The 19,226-nt window shown below is 43.4% G+C and overlaps 2 protein-coding genes across 3 annotated transcripts in view; one reads left to right on the forward strand and one right to left on the reverse strand.

Moving 5' to 3' along the window:
- PDK3 (pyruvate dehydrogenase kinase 3) overlaps positions 1–10,848 on the forward strand; it is a 54,810-nt gene extending 43,962 nt beyond the window's left edge. The window contains exons 10-11 of the mRNA XM_058019087.1: positions 4,441–4,554; positions 5,556–10,848. Of these exons, the coding sequence (XP_057875070.1) occupies positions 4,441–4,554; positions 5,556–5,699 (258 nt within the window). The 3' untranslated portion in view covers positions 5,700–10,848. The remainder of the gene's footprint in view (positions 1–4,440; positions 4,555–5,555) is intronic.
- A 4,966-nt stretch (positions 10,849–15,814) lies between these two features.
- Positions 15,815–19,226, reverse strand: part of PCYT1B (phosphate cytidylyltransferase 1B, choline) — a 40,913-nt gene continuing 37,501 nt past the window's right edge. For both annotated transcript variants that reach the window (XM_058019091.1, XM_058019089.1), the window contains exon 8: positions 15,815–18,686. In XM_058019091.1, the coding sequence (XP_057875074.1) occupies positions 18,480–18,686 (207 nt within the window). In that variant the 3' untranslated portion in view covers positions 15,815–18,479. The remainder of the gene's footprint in view (positions 18,687–19,226) is intronic.

The raw sequence follows: 19,226 nt of genomic DNA on the forward strand, positions 1-19,226 counted from the left end.
TCTCAGATGCACCAAGGCCATATTTCAAGTGTAAAAATACTTCCCCATAGTCTCTTTTAGGCAGGGAAATTATTTCAGTGGTGAATGGGTAGATTCTTCTACCAAGCATGATTAAAAAAATATTAAAATACTATTTCTAAATTGTTTTATTAAATTGCATGTTGACTCATTGTGATAAAAATTGTAAAGCTGCTGTTCCACTTGACTGGTTTCAGTAAGTGGATTAATAGAGGTACTGTATTTTGCCTCTTCTCATGTCTGTGGCTGCTGATGCAATCCTTTCTTTCTAAGCCTGTTGAGGAGTTGATTCTCTAAGAAATTTCCTTTCCTTGCTTAGGAGCATTCTCATCTAGCATGTTCCTAATTAGTTGGGTTTTTTCTCCCCTGCTGATTTTTCTGTGCTTCAAGTGCCTTCAGATGGATAATGGGGCAGGGTATGGAATCATTAAGAATGATCATTAAGATCATTAAGAATGGAAGTGACCTCTCAGGATCGAGTCCAACCTTTGACCAGGCACCACCATGTGAATTTAGCCACAGCACCAAGTGCCATGTCCAGTTGTTTCCTAATACTTCCAGGGATGGTGACTGACTCCAGTACCTCCCTGGCCAGCCAGTTTCAATTCTTGACAATCCCTTCAGTGAAGAAATTCTTCCTGATGTCCAACCTGAACATCCCTGGCACAGCCTGGGGCTGTTCCCTCTTGTCCACGGGACTATTTTGGACATAAAATATTTAACAGTAAACTGAGGGCAAAATCAGTTCAGAGTGACCCAGAGGTAATAAAGTTCCTCTGAGCTTGTGAGCAGAAGGTGTTTATGGTGCTGCCTTGGCCACAGAGGGTACCCATTGTGGCATGGCAGTGCATTGCACTGGGTTTGCCCCTTTGCACTGTGGGAGGTGTGAAACCAATCCTGTGTCTGCACTGACTTGGTACTGATCCTTCACAGCTCCTACCTCTGCAGCACATCTCAGTCTCATGTTTCAAACTTCTGCTTTTTCATAGAAAATGTTCTTAAATGTGTGAGAGGCAACAGGCCTTAATTCAAATATTAGCTTTTTTCTTGGTCACAAATGGTAGAATCTCTCTTGATGCATAATCTGCCTTTGTTCTGTCTCACTTTTGATCAGCAATTTACCCTATCAGTCTGCAAGGATTTCCTGAAGCTCATTCTCAGGATTAACTTACACCTTGATTACCAGTTGTATTCGCTATTAAATTGTCTCTTCCTTTGTAGCTCTGATTGTAAAATGTGTTCATCTTATACCAGACACAATTCTTTTTTCTTTTTTTCAGTGCATCTGTAGCAATGCATTGCTATATTTACTTCCTCATCTTCAAAACTGCTTACTTTGATTCTGTGGCATTTATCTTTGGTATTCTTCTGTATCCCATTTTCAGGTTTTATTTTCCTTTCCCAGTCTGTGTCACTGTAGTCAAACCTACAGAGGATGCCCCTCTCTTGTGAGTCTGGCAGCTTTTGCCTGTGAGTCTGACCAATGCCTGCACAAGACTGAGAGTTGAGAAAAGCTGTTCAGCTCTGTTATTTATATGTATGTGCAGAAAGAAACATGTCATAAACTCTGGGTCTGTGCCAATTCTTGCCACTGACAGGAACAAGGACTTAGCAGTGAAGTTTGACACGTTATGTGTTATTGCCCAGATCCAGTTATAAAAACAACTGTGCAGTGCTTTGTATGTCAGTCTGGAAATAAAAATCCTTCCACAGAAAGGTTCCACATAAATCCTCTTTGATGTCCATGCAGAAGGAGTCTCTTTAGTGACAAAGACCGAACCACTAAAGAATTATAGTGCTGCAGAAGGCTGGAAATGTGTCATCTTTGACTTAGGTAATACTCTAAGCTAAGCTGGGCTGAAGTGTAAACAGACATATTTTCCTGTTCTAACATTTCTCCTGTTGTTATATGATCCCCTGTCTAGTTTATGAAACATTCATGGAATTGGGCAGTGGAAGAGAGGTATCCTTCTCTTGATTGGGGAAAATTTTTTGCTCCCTGTCATTGCAAATGTTGTTTAAATCCTGCTGAGAAACCTTGTTACCATGGCAGCCTTCAGATCCTAGCGGGTTTGAGGTTCATCTGCACTGCACAGAGTACAGATTAAACACATGGTCATGTTTAATGATAGGGAGTTTTCTTAGGGAATTTAATGGTTCTCTCTCTGACAGCATTTGTTTATAGTAGGAGAAATGTGGCTTAAATTAGTTTTAATTAAAATCTGTCAATGCTAGTAACACAGAAATGTAATAACTTGCTTTTTGTTTAATGCATACCATAACATTTAATGATAAATTTGCTCCAAGGAGTTTTCCTTTCCCAAGGCAGGTGTGCCATCACAGACTGTTCTGTCCCCTAGGTCAAGCACAGATCTATGTAGTAAACACCTCTTGTTAATTCTCTTGCAAAGCAGACCCTTGGCAAGGCCAGGATTTAACAAGGTACCCATCTGGGGTCTCTTATCTCAAATTCTTGAAGTTACCTGGTTTGGACAGCACCCTGAAGGCAGTGCACAGAGAGCTGACAGGAAATGTTTGAGAGGGCTGTGTGAAGTAGTGATGTGGGCTAGCACAGGGCATAAAGGAACAGGAGACAAACAGAATTGGCTTTAAAGGAGGGGAAAGTTCTGGAGTGAGGCAAGTATAAAATGTTTTCAGTATTGTTTGATACTGCCCTTTACTTGAGCTGATCTTTGGGGTATGGACTGTCCACAAGTTGCCTTTTGGCTGCTGTGCTTTATAATTTCTGTAATATATTTATTTTCCAGTCTCCAGAGGACGAATCAGCTTTTATTTTTTTTTAGTTCTTTCTAAGGCAGCCAAATAAATTTTTTAGAGGTTAAGAAAGAAATCTCTGAAATTTCAAGGCCAGCTGTTTGAAAGTGATGCATGTGTCTCTAGTGGGAGATTAAATTTCTCTTTGGGAAACTTAAAACATGGTGTTGGGAAAAGTGCAGCTAAACAACTGTTTTAACTGTGTTAAGGGACACTAATAGCTATGACAGGCAGTGGGAAAAGGGCATATTTGGCATTTCAGTGTCTCATTTTGTCCAGAAGAATTAAGTGAGCAACTGTAAACCAATTTAATATTAAATTTAGAATTCTGTAAAAACAAGGGGAAAATGACCTAAAGATATTGTAGCAGATGACAGCAAGAGAATTTGTGATGGACACTGTAGTAAAAGTTCTTTAATGTTCACTTTTCCCTCAAGGGATTTCCTATAAAGTGATACCACATATTAGCTGTACATAATGCTTGCAAATCCTTCTCCTTAGCATTCTCTTTTTGGTATAATTTTAGGCCTTTGTTTATAAAATTCAGAGCATGTTTGTCACTTTCTATCAGGTTGCTTTTGTAGAAATATTATTGTGGAATGAATTTACTGGTTTTCTGAAAGCTTCAAGTATTTATTTTTTCTCATAGTCCACCCATACTACCTTGCCTTTTATATGTTGGGGGATTTTTTCCCAAATGCTTGGAATAGTTTCTTTATTGCACTGGATAGTCCTGAAAAATTCAGGTGAGATTTGGGTGCATAACCAGCCACTGTGGTTCTCAGCACACAGCCAGTCATCTGAAAGTTGTGTTGAGCAAAATCTTACTCCCTGGCTCCAGTGAGAGAGACTTGGAGGGTTTTCTTAGAGCTTTTCTGACAAGGGAGGGTTGGAAGAGGTGCCATGTGATTGATCTTCTTGCAGGCACGGTTATGAATATTGGTTTTGTCAATTTAAAATCTAAACTTTTGACCCATCAAGTCCATTATGCTTTGAAAATTGTGTGAACTGTACTGCATCTCAGTCCTGAGGAGATCACTCAGTGCTGTGGAATCCTGATCTTTGTTAAACAGAGAGGATAATTTGCCTTCTGTCAGTCTGTGTGTTCCTGTGCAGGACTCTGCTGATCTCTGGGGCATCAGCAGTCACTTAATAGTGTGACAACAGGAGTTGTCTCTGGCTTTCTTGTGTATTCTCCTAAGTCTGGAGACATTTGAGAGAACAATTGCAGGCTTGGGGGAGAAAAAATCTACTGTCAGAACTTTGATTTTTTTTCCAAAGGAAGAATACAATACTACAGCAGTGGTCCTCACAGTGAGGAAGCTGTGCAGAGCATTGGCTTGCTTTGCTGGTTGCTGGCAGCATGTCTGGTACCTGCCTGCCTCTGAGAAAGTGCAAATGGACAAGGGGCTTCTAGCAAAGCACTCAGCCCTTTTTGTACCAAAGATTAATGCACAGGAGAAAGAGTTTGCTCAAAAGGCTGAATATGGACTTAAAATATGAGCTGAGAAATAAAGGAAAGCTTCAAAAAGAGTTTGATACAAATCTAATATTTAGATATCCTCTCTTTTGTAAATTATTGCAGAGATATTTTGCATTTTTTTGAACTTTTCATCATGTTTTGAATTTGTTCTCTTGTTTTTGCAGGCTGGGTTTGGCTATGGATTGCCAATTTCCCGTCTGTATGCGAGGTACTTTCAAGGTGACCTTAAACTCTACTCAATGGAGGGCGTGGGTACAGATGCTGTTATTTATTTGAAGGTATGAATTTCACCCTTTTTTAGACTAGTAATGCAGTGCAGATTGTTTGTAGCAGGTTCTCTTCACTCTTCAGCTTGTTTTCAAATTTCTTTTTGCTATCTTTGACACTTTTACCTAAGTCAGTTACATAAAATCCTAAACCCCAAGATTATATATAGAAACCTGGCACTAACACTAGATAGTTTGCTTTTTTTCAGTCTCTGTGTTGGATTGTTGCATTTTGTTAATCTGTCACAAGTAGTGAATCTTCCAAGAACTGTGATAAGAGATCATTTTAGTTAATGCTTTTTGATTCTAAGTTTTGTCACAATAGAAATGACAAGGCTATTGGCCAGCTCCTGAGTAGTAAATATGTTCTGTTCCATGCAGTTCTTGATGCAATAGACTGTATTGATCCTGTTGGCATTTTTTGAGACAGCCCAGGCTGCTCAGGGGCTAAAGGTTGACACTGCTTGAATTCCATCAGGGAGTTGAAAAGTGTATAGGTGTGTAGGTGTGTAGGTTGTTGGCTTTGCACTGTCACTGTGCCCTGCTGAATATAGCGAGTTGTGGACTCCTCTGCTTCTGATGGGTTTGATCCTCTGCATGTGTGTGTGTAGGAAAACTGTCTGGCCTTTCTCAGAGAAAAAAGGTGGCCCAGGGCACTGAGCAGGTCAGTGTGCTGGCAGAGGGGAAGTGTTGGAGTGGCTCTCTGCTTTATGGCAGTGACAAATCTCACTAAAATGTTTCTGACCAAAAATCTATTTCTTGTCATCTCTGTAGACACCACTCCCTGGAAAGAAGGGAAGTATTTTTCAATGCTATTATTTTCTTTTAACTTTGACTGGGACTTTGAGTATAGCTAGAGCTGATAGTCACAGCTCAAGTATTTTCAAAGTCATGCTGTGACATGTAACACTGTGACACTTGCTGGCTGCAGAAGTTGTAACTGTAGAACTCCCAGAGTACCACCTTGCTCTGTATCTCCAGGGATGCCTAACCTTGCTTTTGTTTTTCCACAGGCCCTTTCAAGTGAATCATTTGAAAGACTTCCTGTTTTTAATAAGTCAGCATGGCGGCACTACAAGACCACCCCTGAAGCAGATGACTGGAGCAATCCCAGCAGTGAACCAAGGGATGCTTCTAAATACAAAGCCAATCGATAATTTGCCACCTTTTGTCTCTGTTGGAGATAACCTCTGCATTCAGTATAAAGTCTCTGCTTTGTTCCAAAATCCTTCAAACCACAGTAGCTAATTACTTCCAAACAAAGACCTGATCAGGGCATTGAAAAATACTAAGAACAAAGTGATGGTTGGGACTTGCAGGAAGGCGCTGAGCACGTTTGGTATGTGAATCCTGTGTACTTCACCAGAATATGCTTGGTTGCTTCAGTCGTGCATTGACAAAAGGGATTGCACTGTGATTGCACTTAGGAACACAATGTTGTAACAAAAAGATACTATTTGAAGTGGCCAATTCTTATCCCAATGTAAGGATTGGCAAGGTGTGCAGAACCCCTGAGTGGTGAATGGTATCTTGCACAGCAATATGGTGTAAGAGAAAAATTCTGACATAGTTCAACGTGTGCTTCATGCAGCATTTGTATTGCACAGTGTCACCCCTAAGAGAAAATCCCTTTGAGCTCTTCAGATCTTATCTCTAGTGAGTTTATAAATGCATAGTTCTAAAAAGGGTTGTGCAGCTTTAAACTGATGCTTTCTCCAAATTCCCAAAGCCATTTGTCATGTGCATACAAAAGTTGTGTTGTTATAAGACGGTAGGACTTCCACTCCTTGGTATGCAGCTTAATGATTTTCTTCACACAGAAATGCATTTCTATGCATTTTTCCTTGTTTTGAGGAAAGCTCCTAAGTAGTTAGATCATCTCTTCATACAAGAAATTCTGTCAATACAGGGGCAGGGGGTAATTCAAGTTCCTATTTGCTTATCATTTTAGGGGAATTGGGGAGGGGAGAGAAATGCTGAGAGGCCAGACAGCCAGTCATACAAATGAATTTGCCTTAAGAGTGTTGGTTGTTTGAAACCTGATTAGTTTAAAACCTGTAAATAGTTTGCAAAGTTATTTATACATTCAATGTCTGACTGCAGTCTGGTAATCTGAATTTGTAGTGTATATAAAGATGTTGTACACCAGCCTTTGGAACATGTTATTGGTCTAAGTACATGAAACTGGAAATACAGTAGAAATGGGAGGGACAAAATGTGGCCAGTACCTGATTTAAGTTAAAAAATATCAAAGATGAAAAAAATCCAAGAATTTTTCCCTTAAATTTATCATAAGGGTCATTCCTTACTATTAGAAAACTGTTCTTCACAAAGTCTTTGCCAAATGCTGTTTCTGATACTATGGCCTTTCAGAAAAACCTGTGAAATTTAGAAGCTCTGGTGATACATTAGCTGTGGCAATAAAGAAGATGAGTTGTAAGCAGCTCTGATGCACCCTCAATTTCTCTTAAGTGTTTTGATATTTTTTGGAAAGATAATAGAGATTTTAGCATGGAAAAATGAAATTTGTTTACTAAAATTGTGGGGGAACTGTCCCTTTTGTCCTCCCAGTATTTATTTTTATAAAGAACTGATTTATTAGGGAAATGCTGAGAAATTCCTAGGTATTTTAAAAAAAGAAAAAGAATCTTAGTTTGACTTTACAATAGTACTTTGCACTTCATAGCACATCTCATTGAAGGATTATAAAGTGCTTTGAGCAATAAACTCCATAGAGCCCCACTTGTGAGCAGTTGAAGTTCTTGCCTTGCCTGTTGCAGTGAGTTGCAGACCTGTGTGTGCCAGGGCTGAGCTGCCAGGGCTGTTCCTCACACAGGGGTGGGATCAGGCCCTGGGGCTCTCCCCGTGCTCAGCTGGGCAGTGCTGCCCCCAGAGCCCCCCAGAGCCCCCTCTGCCAGGGGCAGGAGGAGGAGGGGGCTGATGGGGCTCTCCTGATCCCAAACTGGGCTTGCTGGGGCCTGGCCAGAGGATCCTGGCAGGGCATGGTGAGAGTGTGACACCTGTGGCCTCCAGAGCAGCACCTTGCAGGCACTGCTGCAGAGAAGGCAGCTGCTTATTCAAGCCATACAGCTGTGGTGAAACCAGGGCAATGGTTTGACTGAAACTCTGGTTGCAAGTCACATCTACTAAAATTCAGTCATTTCTCTTCTGCCCCCACCTGTAACTTCATACTGTTTCTTAAATTATTTCAAGTTGTGTGTGTTTCATAGTAATTGCAAGTCACATCTACTAAAATTCAGTCATTTGCAAGTCACATCTACTAAAATTCAGTCATTTGCAAGTCACATCTACTAAAATTCAGTCATTTCTCTTCTGCCCCCACCTGTAACTTCACACTGTTTTTTAAATTATTTCAAGTTGTGTCTGTTTCATAGTAATTGCAGAGGAGATTTTACTTAAAGATAGAAACCTGTGATGAAACTAATATTTCCTCGGTTGCATGTGGTCATTTTCTTATAGAGCATTACCCAAAACATTCCAAGGAATGAGGTAGTCTACATAAGAAACTCGAGTTTCAGCTTTTCGTAGAAATTGCATTTTGAAGTATAAATCCTGACCTGGTACTTGTTTTTGGCTGTCTCCTTCTCCATGATGAGGAGAGGGAGCAGAAGGCAAAGGAAGGATGCTGACACACTGGACTCGTTTCCATGGTGGCCATGGGATGTAAACCATGGAAACTGAAGAAAAGCTGAAGTTACTGAAGCTGAAGTGGAGGGTGTTGTGCTGTGTGAGCGATGTCACTTGATCCACAAGAACAGCTGGCTGCTTGCAGGACTGGAGTGCTCCAGTACCTGAAAACTGAACTCCCCTGAAATGGCACTCATTTCCAAGAACCCTGAGCTTGTACAAATACCTCAAAACAGCTGGAGCACAAGGAATTAATTTTCTTTCCATTTCCCAAGGTCTTTATGGGGGCATTACAATGAATACAAGAGAACTTTTCTTCTCTCCAGCCCTGCCCAGGCAGCCTGTGCTTTAGTGGCAATCCAGGTGTGCCATCAGTTGTTCCCCACTCACTGTCCTTAGGCCATGTTTCTACAAAGGGGTTTTAGTCTGAAAACTGTTTTAGGAAGCAGCAACAGCAGACCTTCAATTAAGGGAGGGTTTTTCAATAGCTGTGCCTGAAAAATGAGCATGGGTGGGTTCTTAAAATGGCTGGTTTAACTACAGATACTGATTTTTTTTTTTCCAGTTACTTACACCTTTGATTGGAATCTCTTAGAATAACTATGTTTTAATATCTTGGGGCTGTTAATTCCAAACTTTCTGATGATACACAATTTTTATGAATTTCAGAGTTATGGCCTGCTGATGTCATTGCAACCTGCTCGTCTTGACTTACAGGACACAGAAATACAAAAAAGTTTTCAGTGAAATTGTTCCTTACCTGTTGTGTTTATGATTAACAAACTAAATGAGAGATGTTTGCTCCTTGATTCTTCCTGAGAATTTACAAACAATTTCTGTATGTCATAGTGTAACAAATAGTTTACTTTTTGTCCATTGTGCATTTTTCTGGTGTATGTGTCTTGAATGTAATTTTATTAATCCTCTGCCTAGTTTAATATCAATAGAAGTGTCTCCAAGTAATGTACATATGCTCCCTGCTTTTCTAGGCTTTGTTTCAAGGCAACATGGGGTCTTTCAGAGAAAAATTCAGAAGATAACCAAACTGCTTCTTTTGCAACTCAGGTGCAATCTTTGCCTGTGTAATTGACTATGATGACCTAGGAGAGCACAGAGAAATCTTTGTCCTGCTGCAGTCTGTGCTACCTCCTGGGCAGTGTTCAAAGCAGGTCCATTGGCACATGCTTAAAGAACATGGATATTAATTACAGTGTTCTTGGAAAACTCAGGCTACTTTTTGGCCATGAAAGGCTGCATTTACTGCTACAACTGGGTAGTATTGTTTTTTTTTGTCCTCAGAAGCATTTGCTTTGAAAGAGCTGCTCGCTTTCTCCAAGAAGTGAGCAAGAGTGATCTTTAGTGCAATCTCCTGCTCAGCTCCACCCAGACATTGTATTTAAGGTGATACCTTGACCTCACTGACATGGAAGAGGTTTCCTCCTTCCTCACCTTATTCATGGGTACCTCTGGATCCTTGTGTGTGAGGTGCTGCAAACATGGTCAAGATTCATGGAAATAATTCTGTAGAAAACAGCCTCAGTGTTCAGTGTTAGTATTTATCTTGAGGATAACATCCCCATTGTACAGTGGTCCCTTTCCTTGCTTGGTTCCAGGTTGCTGTGCTTTCTCTTCCTTGCTTCTTCCTGGCTTCACACCTGTCTATGGATTCACATATGTAAATGTGTTTTTGCTGAAGTTGAGAGAATATGGTGGCACATGACAGAACAATGTGTTAGTGACTTCAGAGGTTGAGTTTGTTCACAAATGAGGAATGTAGCTATAAATTGTGCAGTGACTTCAGGGCTGAGTCTTGCAAATACTTGCACAAGTCAACAGTGTATGAGAGGGATGCCACTCGAATGTTCTCAGGATCAGGACTCAGGTTGTTGATATCAATTTGAAACAATGAAGATTTGTGTAATTGAAGTGGCTTTCTAATTAAAAATAAATAAGAAAATTTAAAGTTCATGTGCTTTAATTGAAGCATTATGTTGCCTTAAAAGTCCTCAGAAATCAGCATAGTGAACTTGTTTGCTTCTTAAATCTGGAGGGGTTTTCATGTGGTACTAGAAGGATTGATGAGTGTGTGATAATTCTGACATTGTCCTGGTGTTAATTGCTTCATTGAACTTTTCCTTTGAACTGAAACTGCCAAGAGGTGTTGGACACAATCCTTTGAAATCCCCACCCTGTGCAGGTGCCATCAGGCAGAGCAGGCTCCAGGCAGTGCCCTGGGTGCTGTGGGCAGGGATTGTCCTCAGGGAGCTGCAGCTGCCTCACCTGCCCTGGACAGTGCTGGCCCTGTACTGGCTGTGGTGAGTTTGTCATGAGGGTGGAAGTTAAATCCCTTTGTCCCCAGGGTCAGGTACAGGACAGCTCTTCCTGGTGAGCTGCTCTGTGCTGCACCTGGCAGGCATGAGGGAAAGGGGTCCTGTGGTGCCTTTCCTCTGAAGTGGCATCATTTGAATCTACTAAACCTGTAATGGAGGGGTGAGAAGGTATTTTTTTCATGAGATTACTTGGTGATATTTTAAATTTATTTTTGGATCTTATGATACTTGTCTTGTTTCTAGTCTGTTATCTGTGTATTTGACTTGTGTATACTCTTAATTTCCTTTTTTCTTTCCATGGCTGACAAATAAAATTACATAAAAACTACATGTTGACATTTTTAAGGGCCTGGTTTGGTTTCACACCATAAGGAGCTCAGTTTGTGATTGGGCAGTCTGAGGTCAGTTTCTCACATGCCTACAGATGAGCACCCTCAGACAGCTCACTCACTTGGGAGCTCAAGAGGAATTTTAGCATATGAGCAGCTTTGGGGTTTGGGTGTTTTTCTGCTATATAAACCTCCCAAAAGCTAATTCTCAGATTGTTCTTCACAGCCAAAATAGCTGTTAGAAACATATATAACACCCAAAGCTTCTACCTTGAAATTTCTTCAGCATTCTATGACGTTTTATATGCATTCATAAGTTAGTCAAGAAAATGAAAAAACCCAAAGTTTGTTACCAAGCAGTTCCAGAGCAGGAAAATGCTTGGGGACCCATCTTACTTGGCTCGTTAGCTTTCTTAAGTAATAAATGAGGCTCCAGATGGCCAGGATTTTGCTAGAACTGACATAATTTTCTTTCAGATTAAGAATTTATTTTAAAACTTCAGCTGAGAAGAAATCTGCGTGTTGTACTTTCTCACTGCTTACCATTTGCCATGACAGAGTATTCACAGGAGCTGAGTAGTTAATTAAGTAGCTCAAAATTGCAAATGTGTCAGCATGTACTGCATATTTGACAGTTGCTGCCTGTAGAAGATAAAGCAAACAGTTGCAGCAGCAATATAATGAAGATTTATGGCTTTAGGACACAGGCATATGTGGGAGAACAATTTGTAATAAGGGATCTGTTTCTTGTTATACAATTCATGCCTTTTTTAGATGGCTGTAGACTTACTAAGTACTTTAATTTGTTGTTTTCAGTGGAAAGAAGTCTTGCAGTAGACAGTTTTTAAATGAAGTGAGACATATAAAACATGTCAGGCATGCTTGATAAGAAAAAATAAACGTTTTTAAAATGTCAGATCAGTTTATATTCATGATCTAACTCCGAGGCTGTTTTTACTTGAAGCTTTTGTGCTGTCTTCTCTGGGAGTTACAAGGAGTGTAGTAAATAATGCCTGCTGTGTGTTGTCTAGGAGCAGCAGCCTTTAGAAATGGTGCCACAGCAATCCCAAAGTCCTTTTCTGTCCTAGTGACTTGCTTAATTTTTGTGTTTCTTTGGCCCAAGCTGCTCCCCTCATGTCTCCTAGTCCAAAGGCAGTGCAGCTGGAGCCAGCACTTGAACACTGTAAACCCATTTTCCATTTTGATCTGCCACTGTGGATTCTTTTCCTGAAATTAATAAATGTGCAGATACCTGCAATACACTGATTTAAAAGATCATTTTCAGAAGAAAGCTTCAGTTCTTCCCGTTTTCAAGGTCCCATGGTGACTGTTTTGGTATTTGGAAACTTTCAGAGGAGATTCATTGAAGTGCTTGTGGTTGTGGGAGCTGATGCTGAACGTTGTGCCATGAGCTGTCCTGGCAGAGCCAGGCCTGTGGGTGTGCATGGCTGCCCCGAGCACCTCCCTTGCCTGATCCAGGTGGTCAATAAATTATTATTTGGTTAATAAATCTCTTTGTGGGCTGGAATGCTTGAAATGGGATGCTTGGGGTGGTTGGAGGCTCAGCACTCAAGGCACGGTCAGGTTTGCACTGAGGTAAAGGAAGGTGGCTCTGTGTGAGTCACAGCTGTGGGGTGATTTCTCTCTGTTGTTGCACTAAAGGTTAAGTTTTCCTCCCAGGGAAACAAATCTTCCTTCTTGGTTTTCAGAGCTGGGTGTCCTTCAGTGAATGGGTGTCAGGGTCAGTGTGAGGCAGCACTTGAGAGCTGCCTGTGTAAAACCCCTGGGTCCTGCAGGTTATAATGGACAAGGCTGCCACTCATAAATGATTTCACAAATAGCCATTTGGGATGGGTGAAGAGTGGACTTATGCTTTATTCTGCTCTTTTGAAATGCATTTTGTCTTGCTGTTAGTGCTAAAACACATAATGCATCTCAGCTTTGGGTTCTTGGTAAACAGTTGAGTAAAACATGCAAGAAGATGACTTGGGTAGTTCTCTGTGGGTACAATTTCATTCAGGTCAGAATGGCCAGAGTCAGTTCTGCTGATGGCATGGTACCACCACCACTCATTGCATAATGGCTGGGTTTTAGTTAGCTCCTGTGTCGTTTAGCTCTACATTCTTAAGGACAAATTGATTTGACTTCCCCAGGTGGAAGTTTAAAGGTGTCAGAATAGAGGTGTTTGACCTCAGAGCATTATTTCTTTCCCCCTTTCTTTAAAATATACAGACTGTGAGCTTGTGGGTTTTCTAACATGTTCTCTCTGTTGCTGTGCTGTGGGGTCATTTGAAGAAAAGGTTATCTTGAGGAGGAGAAAGGAAATTACAACAAGCCACCCAAGATTTGTGATACTGTTTGAATTATATTTAATTTGGAACCAGCTATTCTGGGGGCATTTTGTTAATTCTTACACAGGATATGGCTTTATGCAGTTTTGTTTGCATGTGAACAATATGAATATTTAAAATGTTAGGTTGGTTCTTTTCTAGAATAAATACACTCATTTGTGAGAGGCCTTTTAGATAACCAAGGGGGGATGAGTGGAACAAATGAAAATTTCCTCCTAGGGATAGTTTCCCATTTTGTTTTGGCATTTGGCTTTTAATGACATACCATGGAAGTGCAAGCTCAGGACACTGGTAAAAATGAAGCTCATTAACTGTTGAACTGATGATGATATAAACTGTCTTAAGTATGGCCAAGTAGCAGAGTAACTGGATCCCTACTGGTTAATGTGTTGGTTTTGAAATGAAAAAGCTGGAGCCCAGAATGATGTGCAGAACATTAAAATATCCCCTGCTGGTAATCAGAACTGGTCACTTGTAAAGAGCAGGTTATAATTAATCTGCTCTCACTGGACAGATGATGCCTTTACAGTTCACTGTCACTTTATTTTATGGAAAACCAGTGCTTGTAGAAAAATATGATTAGAGAATCACAGGAATATGGTAAAAAAAATACCACAAAATGTGCTGAAGAGGACATAATTTATTCTATCAAAGCTGTTTCTAGAATGTGAAATACGTGTGAGACTGGATGTGCACATGCAGCCTGGTTGGTGCCACCAGGGAGGATTTTCCCTTTCAGTGTTCCTGCTGTCACGTGCTTAGGCACAGGAATAATTGTTCTGAGATAATGGAACATTTTTGTCTTCATTAATCCTGTTAAACATTAAAAAAATTAAATTGTGTTTATGTAAAAGGCAAAACTGCTTCACCTGGCCCAGAACTTCCCATTCCTTGTTGAAGCAGAGATTGATGCTGTTGAAGAGAGCATCTAAAAGGAGATGGAGATACCAGGTGTGAAAGAGCTGTTTGACCTGGCCATGAATCCCTGCTGGGGCAGGGGAGCTCAGGTGCCACATGTGAGGAATTGTGTAAGACAGGAACCTGCTGCATTCTGCTGGGAGAACGTGTTAGTTTTGAAATGAAAATGCTCGTCCTGGGGAGCACCTCAGGGTCTGCTGGAGTCTCAGTCCCACATTCCCCACTTGGCACAGTGGAAGTGCCTGTCCAAAGGCTTTCAGTTGTTTTTATTTCAGTCTGTGTCTGTCCCTTCTCCCCTCAGGAAGAGCCATGAGGCAGTGGCCTTGATTTCCATTTGGATTAGAAATGTTAATGCTGCCCTTCCTTATACCAGGAAAGGGCCTTCCCTTTGGAAAGAAAAGGGCAGAGAACACCTGTGTGTGCATGTGTGCATGTGTGCTTGTGGAATACACACTGTGTTGTGAGAGGAAAGTGAGCTCTTGTCAAAATCCAGTCAGAAGAGGAGTTCTTAAGATGGTTTGATACTTGAAAGGGTCTCCATGCAAGAGGCAAAGCCCTGGCTCCATTTTCTGCCTCACTTTCAGCTCTGTTTTACAAGAAGGTCAGGGAGACTTTCCATGGTGGTTTGGTACCCTTTTACAAGCAAATGTAGCATCAAACCTTCCTTCCTTCCTCCTGGGCTGACAGGCCTGGTGTTGGTTCAGGGACTGCCTTGCTCCTGAAGGATTTGCCATGAACCAGAACAAGGCTCCCCCTGGGCTGGGCTGCACACTGTAAGCTTGATCCCAAGGATGTTCTTACACATCTCCCAAGTGCTACCAAGGCACTGCTGGAAACAGACCCAAATCCATCTCAGGTGACACAGGGAGCCTTGGATTATGTGGGAGCTTTTTGGTGTAGACTCTGTGCCATTAAATAGCTTCTCTCCTATGCTCAATGACTTTGAAATTTGCTTATTCTGTAATTAAAAATGTCTTGGCCAGGAAGTCCTGAGCCTCCATTTGCTGTTTCAGCTTCTCCCTGCCTGAGGCAGGACTGTTGAATAAATAATCTTTAGAGCTGCTGCAGGTACTGACTTCTCACAGAAAGGACAAATGGGAGAGAGCAAAGCAGGAATATCTGTACACCAGACTGACTTGGTTCAGGGAAGAGAAAGTCCAAAAGCCAGTGTCAGGATTTGAGGATTTGTCCCTGTGGCTCATGTTTGCTGCTGCCATTTTCCATCTGGCACAGCCATACATCATCTTGGCACCCATGAGAGCAACTCTTGCTGCTGGGGATAGTTGTCAGCAGTGGAACCAGAATGGCTGCAAAAGCACCATTTCTTGCTTCCACTTTGAAGTGAGAATTAAAATACTGACTCCTGATTCCACTGTGCTGGGGCAGGGTAAAGAAGGTATCAGACTGCTGCTGTCTAATGCTGCACTTTCCCAGCTGGGGCAAGCACTTCCTCACCTTCCCCCACACTTTTCTGGCTGCAAGGTAAAGGCAAGGAGAGGTGATCCTGTTAGTGCAGAGAGCAGCAGAACAAGCAGCAGCCTTTTGGACATGTTGGCAGAGCTGCTCTCGTGGCTTTGTGGGGGCCTAAAGCCCTGGGCTACCAAGGATGGGGATGACAGTCACTGTGCCACCACTGGGGTTTCCTCTGCAGGTTGTGTTCAGCTGTCCAAAGATGCTGTAAAATGAAGGGGAGAGGCAGCTGTGTCTGTCATACACTTTATTGTTCATGTGGAGCTTGCCTGATAAATAGGACTAAATGAAAGCAATACTTGTGAAAAGGAAAACCCAACCATGACTCAGAAGTGCAAAATTGTCTTCCACGTGTCCAGACACCATGAGGGTCTGGTTTGCAGGAGACAGCACATGAATGTACCAGCAGGGCAAAGGCTTCAGCTTAGTGATATCCTAAATGCAAACAAGACACCTGGTACAGAATATGGCTTTGTTGCTGGGTAGCCACCTGTGACCCTGAGAAACATTATGTTAAGAACAGGTCACCGGTGAGTTTTTCTCTACTTCCCATGTACAAGTCGTGGTGCTGTCTCCACTTAACCCACTGAGCAAGGGCTGCTGAACAGGAACTGCTAGGAAATTAAAATGAACAAGAAACAATGGGAAAAGCCAAGAACAACAAATCCTTGCCCACCTCCATTGCATGTGGATATGGCTCGTCTATCAACAGCACCAGTAGGAGCAGACAGTTCCTGTGGCGGAGGAGTGGTTTGTGATGGGAAGACTTAAGACTTGCAAAGGATCAGAAAAACTGACAAGTGCATCCCAGGTATGAAATTACAGTAACAGGTTGCCTAAGGCTGAGAAAGGTCTTAATTGCATCGTCCCATCAGGCACACAGCTGGTGGCAGCTGAAATATCTGTGGCTGTCCCTTTGCACATTCCACCCTATTTCCTGCTCACCTGTTTTTGCAGCTGTGAAGGAACTAACTTGACTCCAGAGGACAAAGTGCATGAGATGTTGTACTTGGTCTTGTGGTGGTCTGAGAAGTGTCTGGCAAAACGCTGCCAAAGAAAAATCACTCACCTCGTAGTGGAGGAGGGATGAAAGCTGTAGGGAGTGAGCAGAGTGGGGGGCTAATTTGGTGCCTGGTACCAAGGTCTGTAATTTACCTGCCCAGGAGAGTATCTGGAAAGGTGCCTACCTACCGAGCAGGTCACCCAGGGAGGTAAGGACAGCAGCCAGCGGTGCTGCTGCCAGCAAGCACAGCCACCTCACGTGCTTGGGCATCTCGGTCCCTCAGCTTTTTCCCAAGAGAGACATGGAGCCCTCCCTCCTCCAGCATTTCCTGTGCTGCCTGTGCAGGGATCCAGCAAATGCTGACTGCTGCTGCCCCCAGCAGCCAGCGTGTCCTGCAGGAGTGCTGCTGTGGCTGCAGCCCCCTGCCCAGGCTGCCTGTGAGACAGGGACAGTGGCAGCTGTCACCTGCTGGCCTGGCACCAAAGCTGCTGCTGGGCTGGGGCGCCTCCAAAGCGCCTGTGCGCTGAGGCAGCTGTGCCAGGCAAGCTGGGGAGCCAGGTGGCCTCAGTGGCACAGCCCCATCAGTGGCACAGTGCTGGGGGTTTCCTGCAGCTGTGAGGCAGCCCCAGGGCTCAGGAATCCTGCCAGCTCCTGCAGCCACCCCAGCAGATGTCAGCTGAGGGACTGAACCTGGAACCAGGTGTCAGGCAGGACTGGCTTTGCCAGCTAGGAAGATCAGCACTGAGAGCTTCACCTGTGTTTCTGCTTGAGGCTGTACACCTGTCATGGACAGAGAAAGAAAACAGTTGTGCCTAATCCTGTTCAAAAAGTTTCTTTGTTCTTTTTTTTTCTTTTTTTTTCTCCATATTAGTGTAGAGGAATAACCTTGGGATCCTCTGCAGGGGCAGCGTGTCTGTGAACACATCTTGTTTGGAGTTTGATGAGAAGTTTGTACTGGCTGAATGCCATGTGACAACAGCACTGTTTGCTTGTCATTTGCTGATACATAGCTGGGAGCAGCAGGTTTTCCTAGGAGGCCACGTCCAAAGGCCTTGGGATATTTTGTAATTCATCAGTAAAAACCATCAGCATCTTCAAACTGTCTTATTTCCTACACCACCACATTCCAGCTATGGCTGTCTTTTCATTTACTTTCTTTCCTTCAAAGTGCAAAGCCAGGGAGCAAACCAGAAGTGATTAGGCAGCTGTTCAGGCACTAGGAACATGGAGAGTGATCTGATAAAGCAAAAAGCCCAACTCCTTACACCCCACACAGAGGCTTGGTCAACAAGCAGCACTGAATATGTTAAATGGATTTCCACCAACTCGCCTGGAGATCTCTTCATTTCAGTGCATGATTTGGGCTCTGGGGTAGATGTTATTCAAAAGAAAAAAACCCCCAACTTTATTCCCAGTTTCTCAACGTATTTGCTGCAGCAATGCCATTCCTTCATGTGCCAGAAGAGCTCAAGGTCAGCAGGGTACAACTGCATCTTCTCTCTCTGCAGGCTGCAGCCAGCACTTCCCTGTGTGCTGGGTCTGGATCAGGAGCCAGCTGGGCTGCTCCTGCCAGCCCCCCTCGGTGCCTGGAGCAGCAGCTGGAAAGCAGCAGGACAGGGGCAGGAATTGCACATGGGTGTGGTTTTCTGCCAGTCCCTGGGGCTGTGCCTGGCAAGTGCTGCTGGCTGGGCCTCCAGCACCGTGAGGGAGTGGGGATGGGATAAGCTCTTCCTGAGATCTCCCTTGCTGTGCTCCAGTTCATTTTTGACATCTCCCAGAGCACGATCCCTGCTGCCAGAGATACCCCTGGTGTTCCTCACGCTACTCCCCATCCGGTGGTTGAGTTCATAGCTTGTTCTTCTGTCTCATGGTTAAAAAAATATATATTTTATTTTTCATCCTCATCTCCCTCGCTCATGCTGCTGAGGGAGGCAGAGGCAGCTTTTGGAGAAGAGGGAGGGGAGGTCTTATTGATGACCCAGGGTGGAGATGGCGAGCGGGACGGCGAGCGGCCTCGCGTAGGACTGCTGTTGGGGCTCTGCCGGGGAGAAAAAGCCTGGAGCATTCGGCCGCTTCGTTCCTGGAACATCTGCTTCTGCAAAAGCAAAGTGAGAAGATGCTCTGTGAGTACTGCACAGAGGGGAGGCTGGGGCAGGCAGGGGCTGCACTGTGCCTCTCACCGGGGAGCGAGCAGGGAGCCAGAGCCCCGGAGCGTGGCTGGTTTGCTCTGCTGTGCTTATGATAACCTGGTCCTGGCATGCAAGCTTTTACCTCAGCTGGGCCACCCCCAGTGTGGGAACACCGTGTGTACTGGCCTGAGCCACACACGGGGCACTCCCTTTGTGGGTTTTGCACGTATTGGTCACACTCTCATCTCCAAAGGTCACTTTTCTGCCTGAACACCCAATATTCCAGTTCCCACAGCCTTTTCCTTCTAGAATGTTGGGAAGGACCAGCCCTCTCCTCCTGAGCTTCTTGGCTTTCCCAGCCTTTGTTCCTCCGTCCCTTCTTAAGGGAGACAGCCTAGTGCCTGCCAGGTGCTGGCAGCCACTTCCCCAGCTGCCCGGAGCAGGCACGACCCAAACCCATAAACTGAGGTTGGGAATGTCACAATTTGGGTGTCTGTTGAAAAGAG

Source organism: Melospiza georgiana, chromosome 2 (genome assembly GCF_028018845.1).
Source record: "Melospiza georgiana isolate bMelGeo1 chromosome 2, bMelGeo1.pri, whole genome shotgun sequence".
In the NCBI taxonomy this organism is placed as follows: domain Eukaryota; kingdom Metazoa; phylum Chordata; class Aves; order Passeriformes; family Passerellidae; genus Melospiza; species Melospiza georgiana.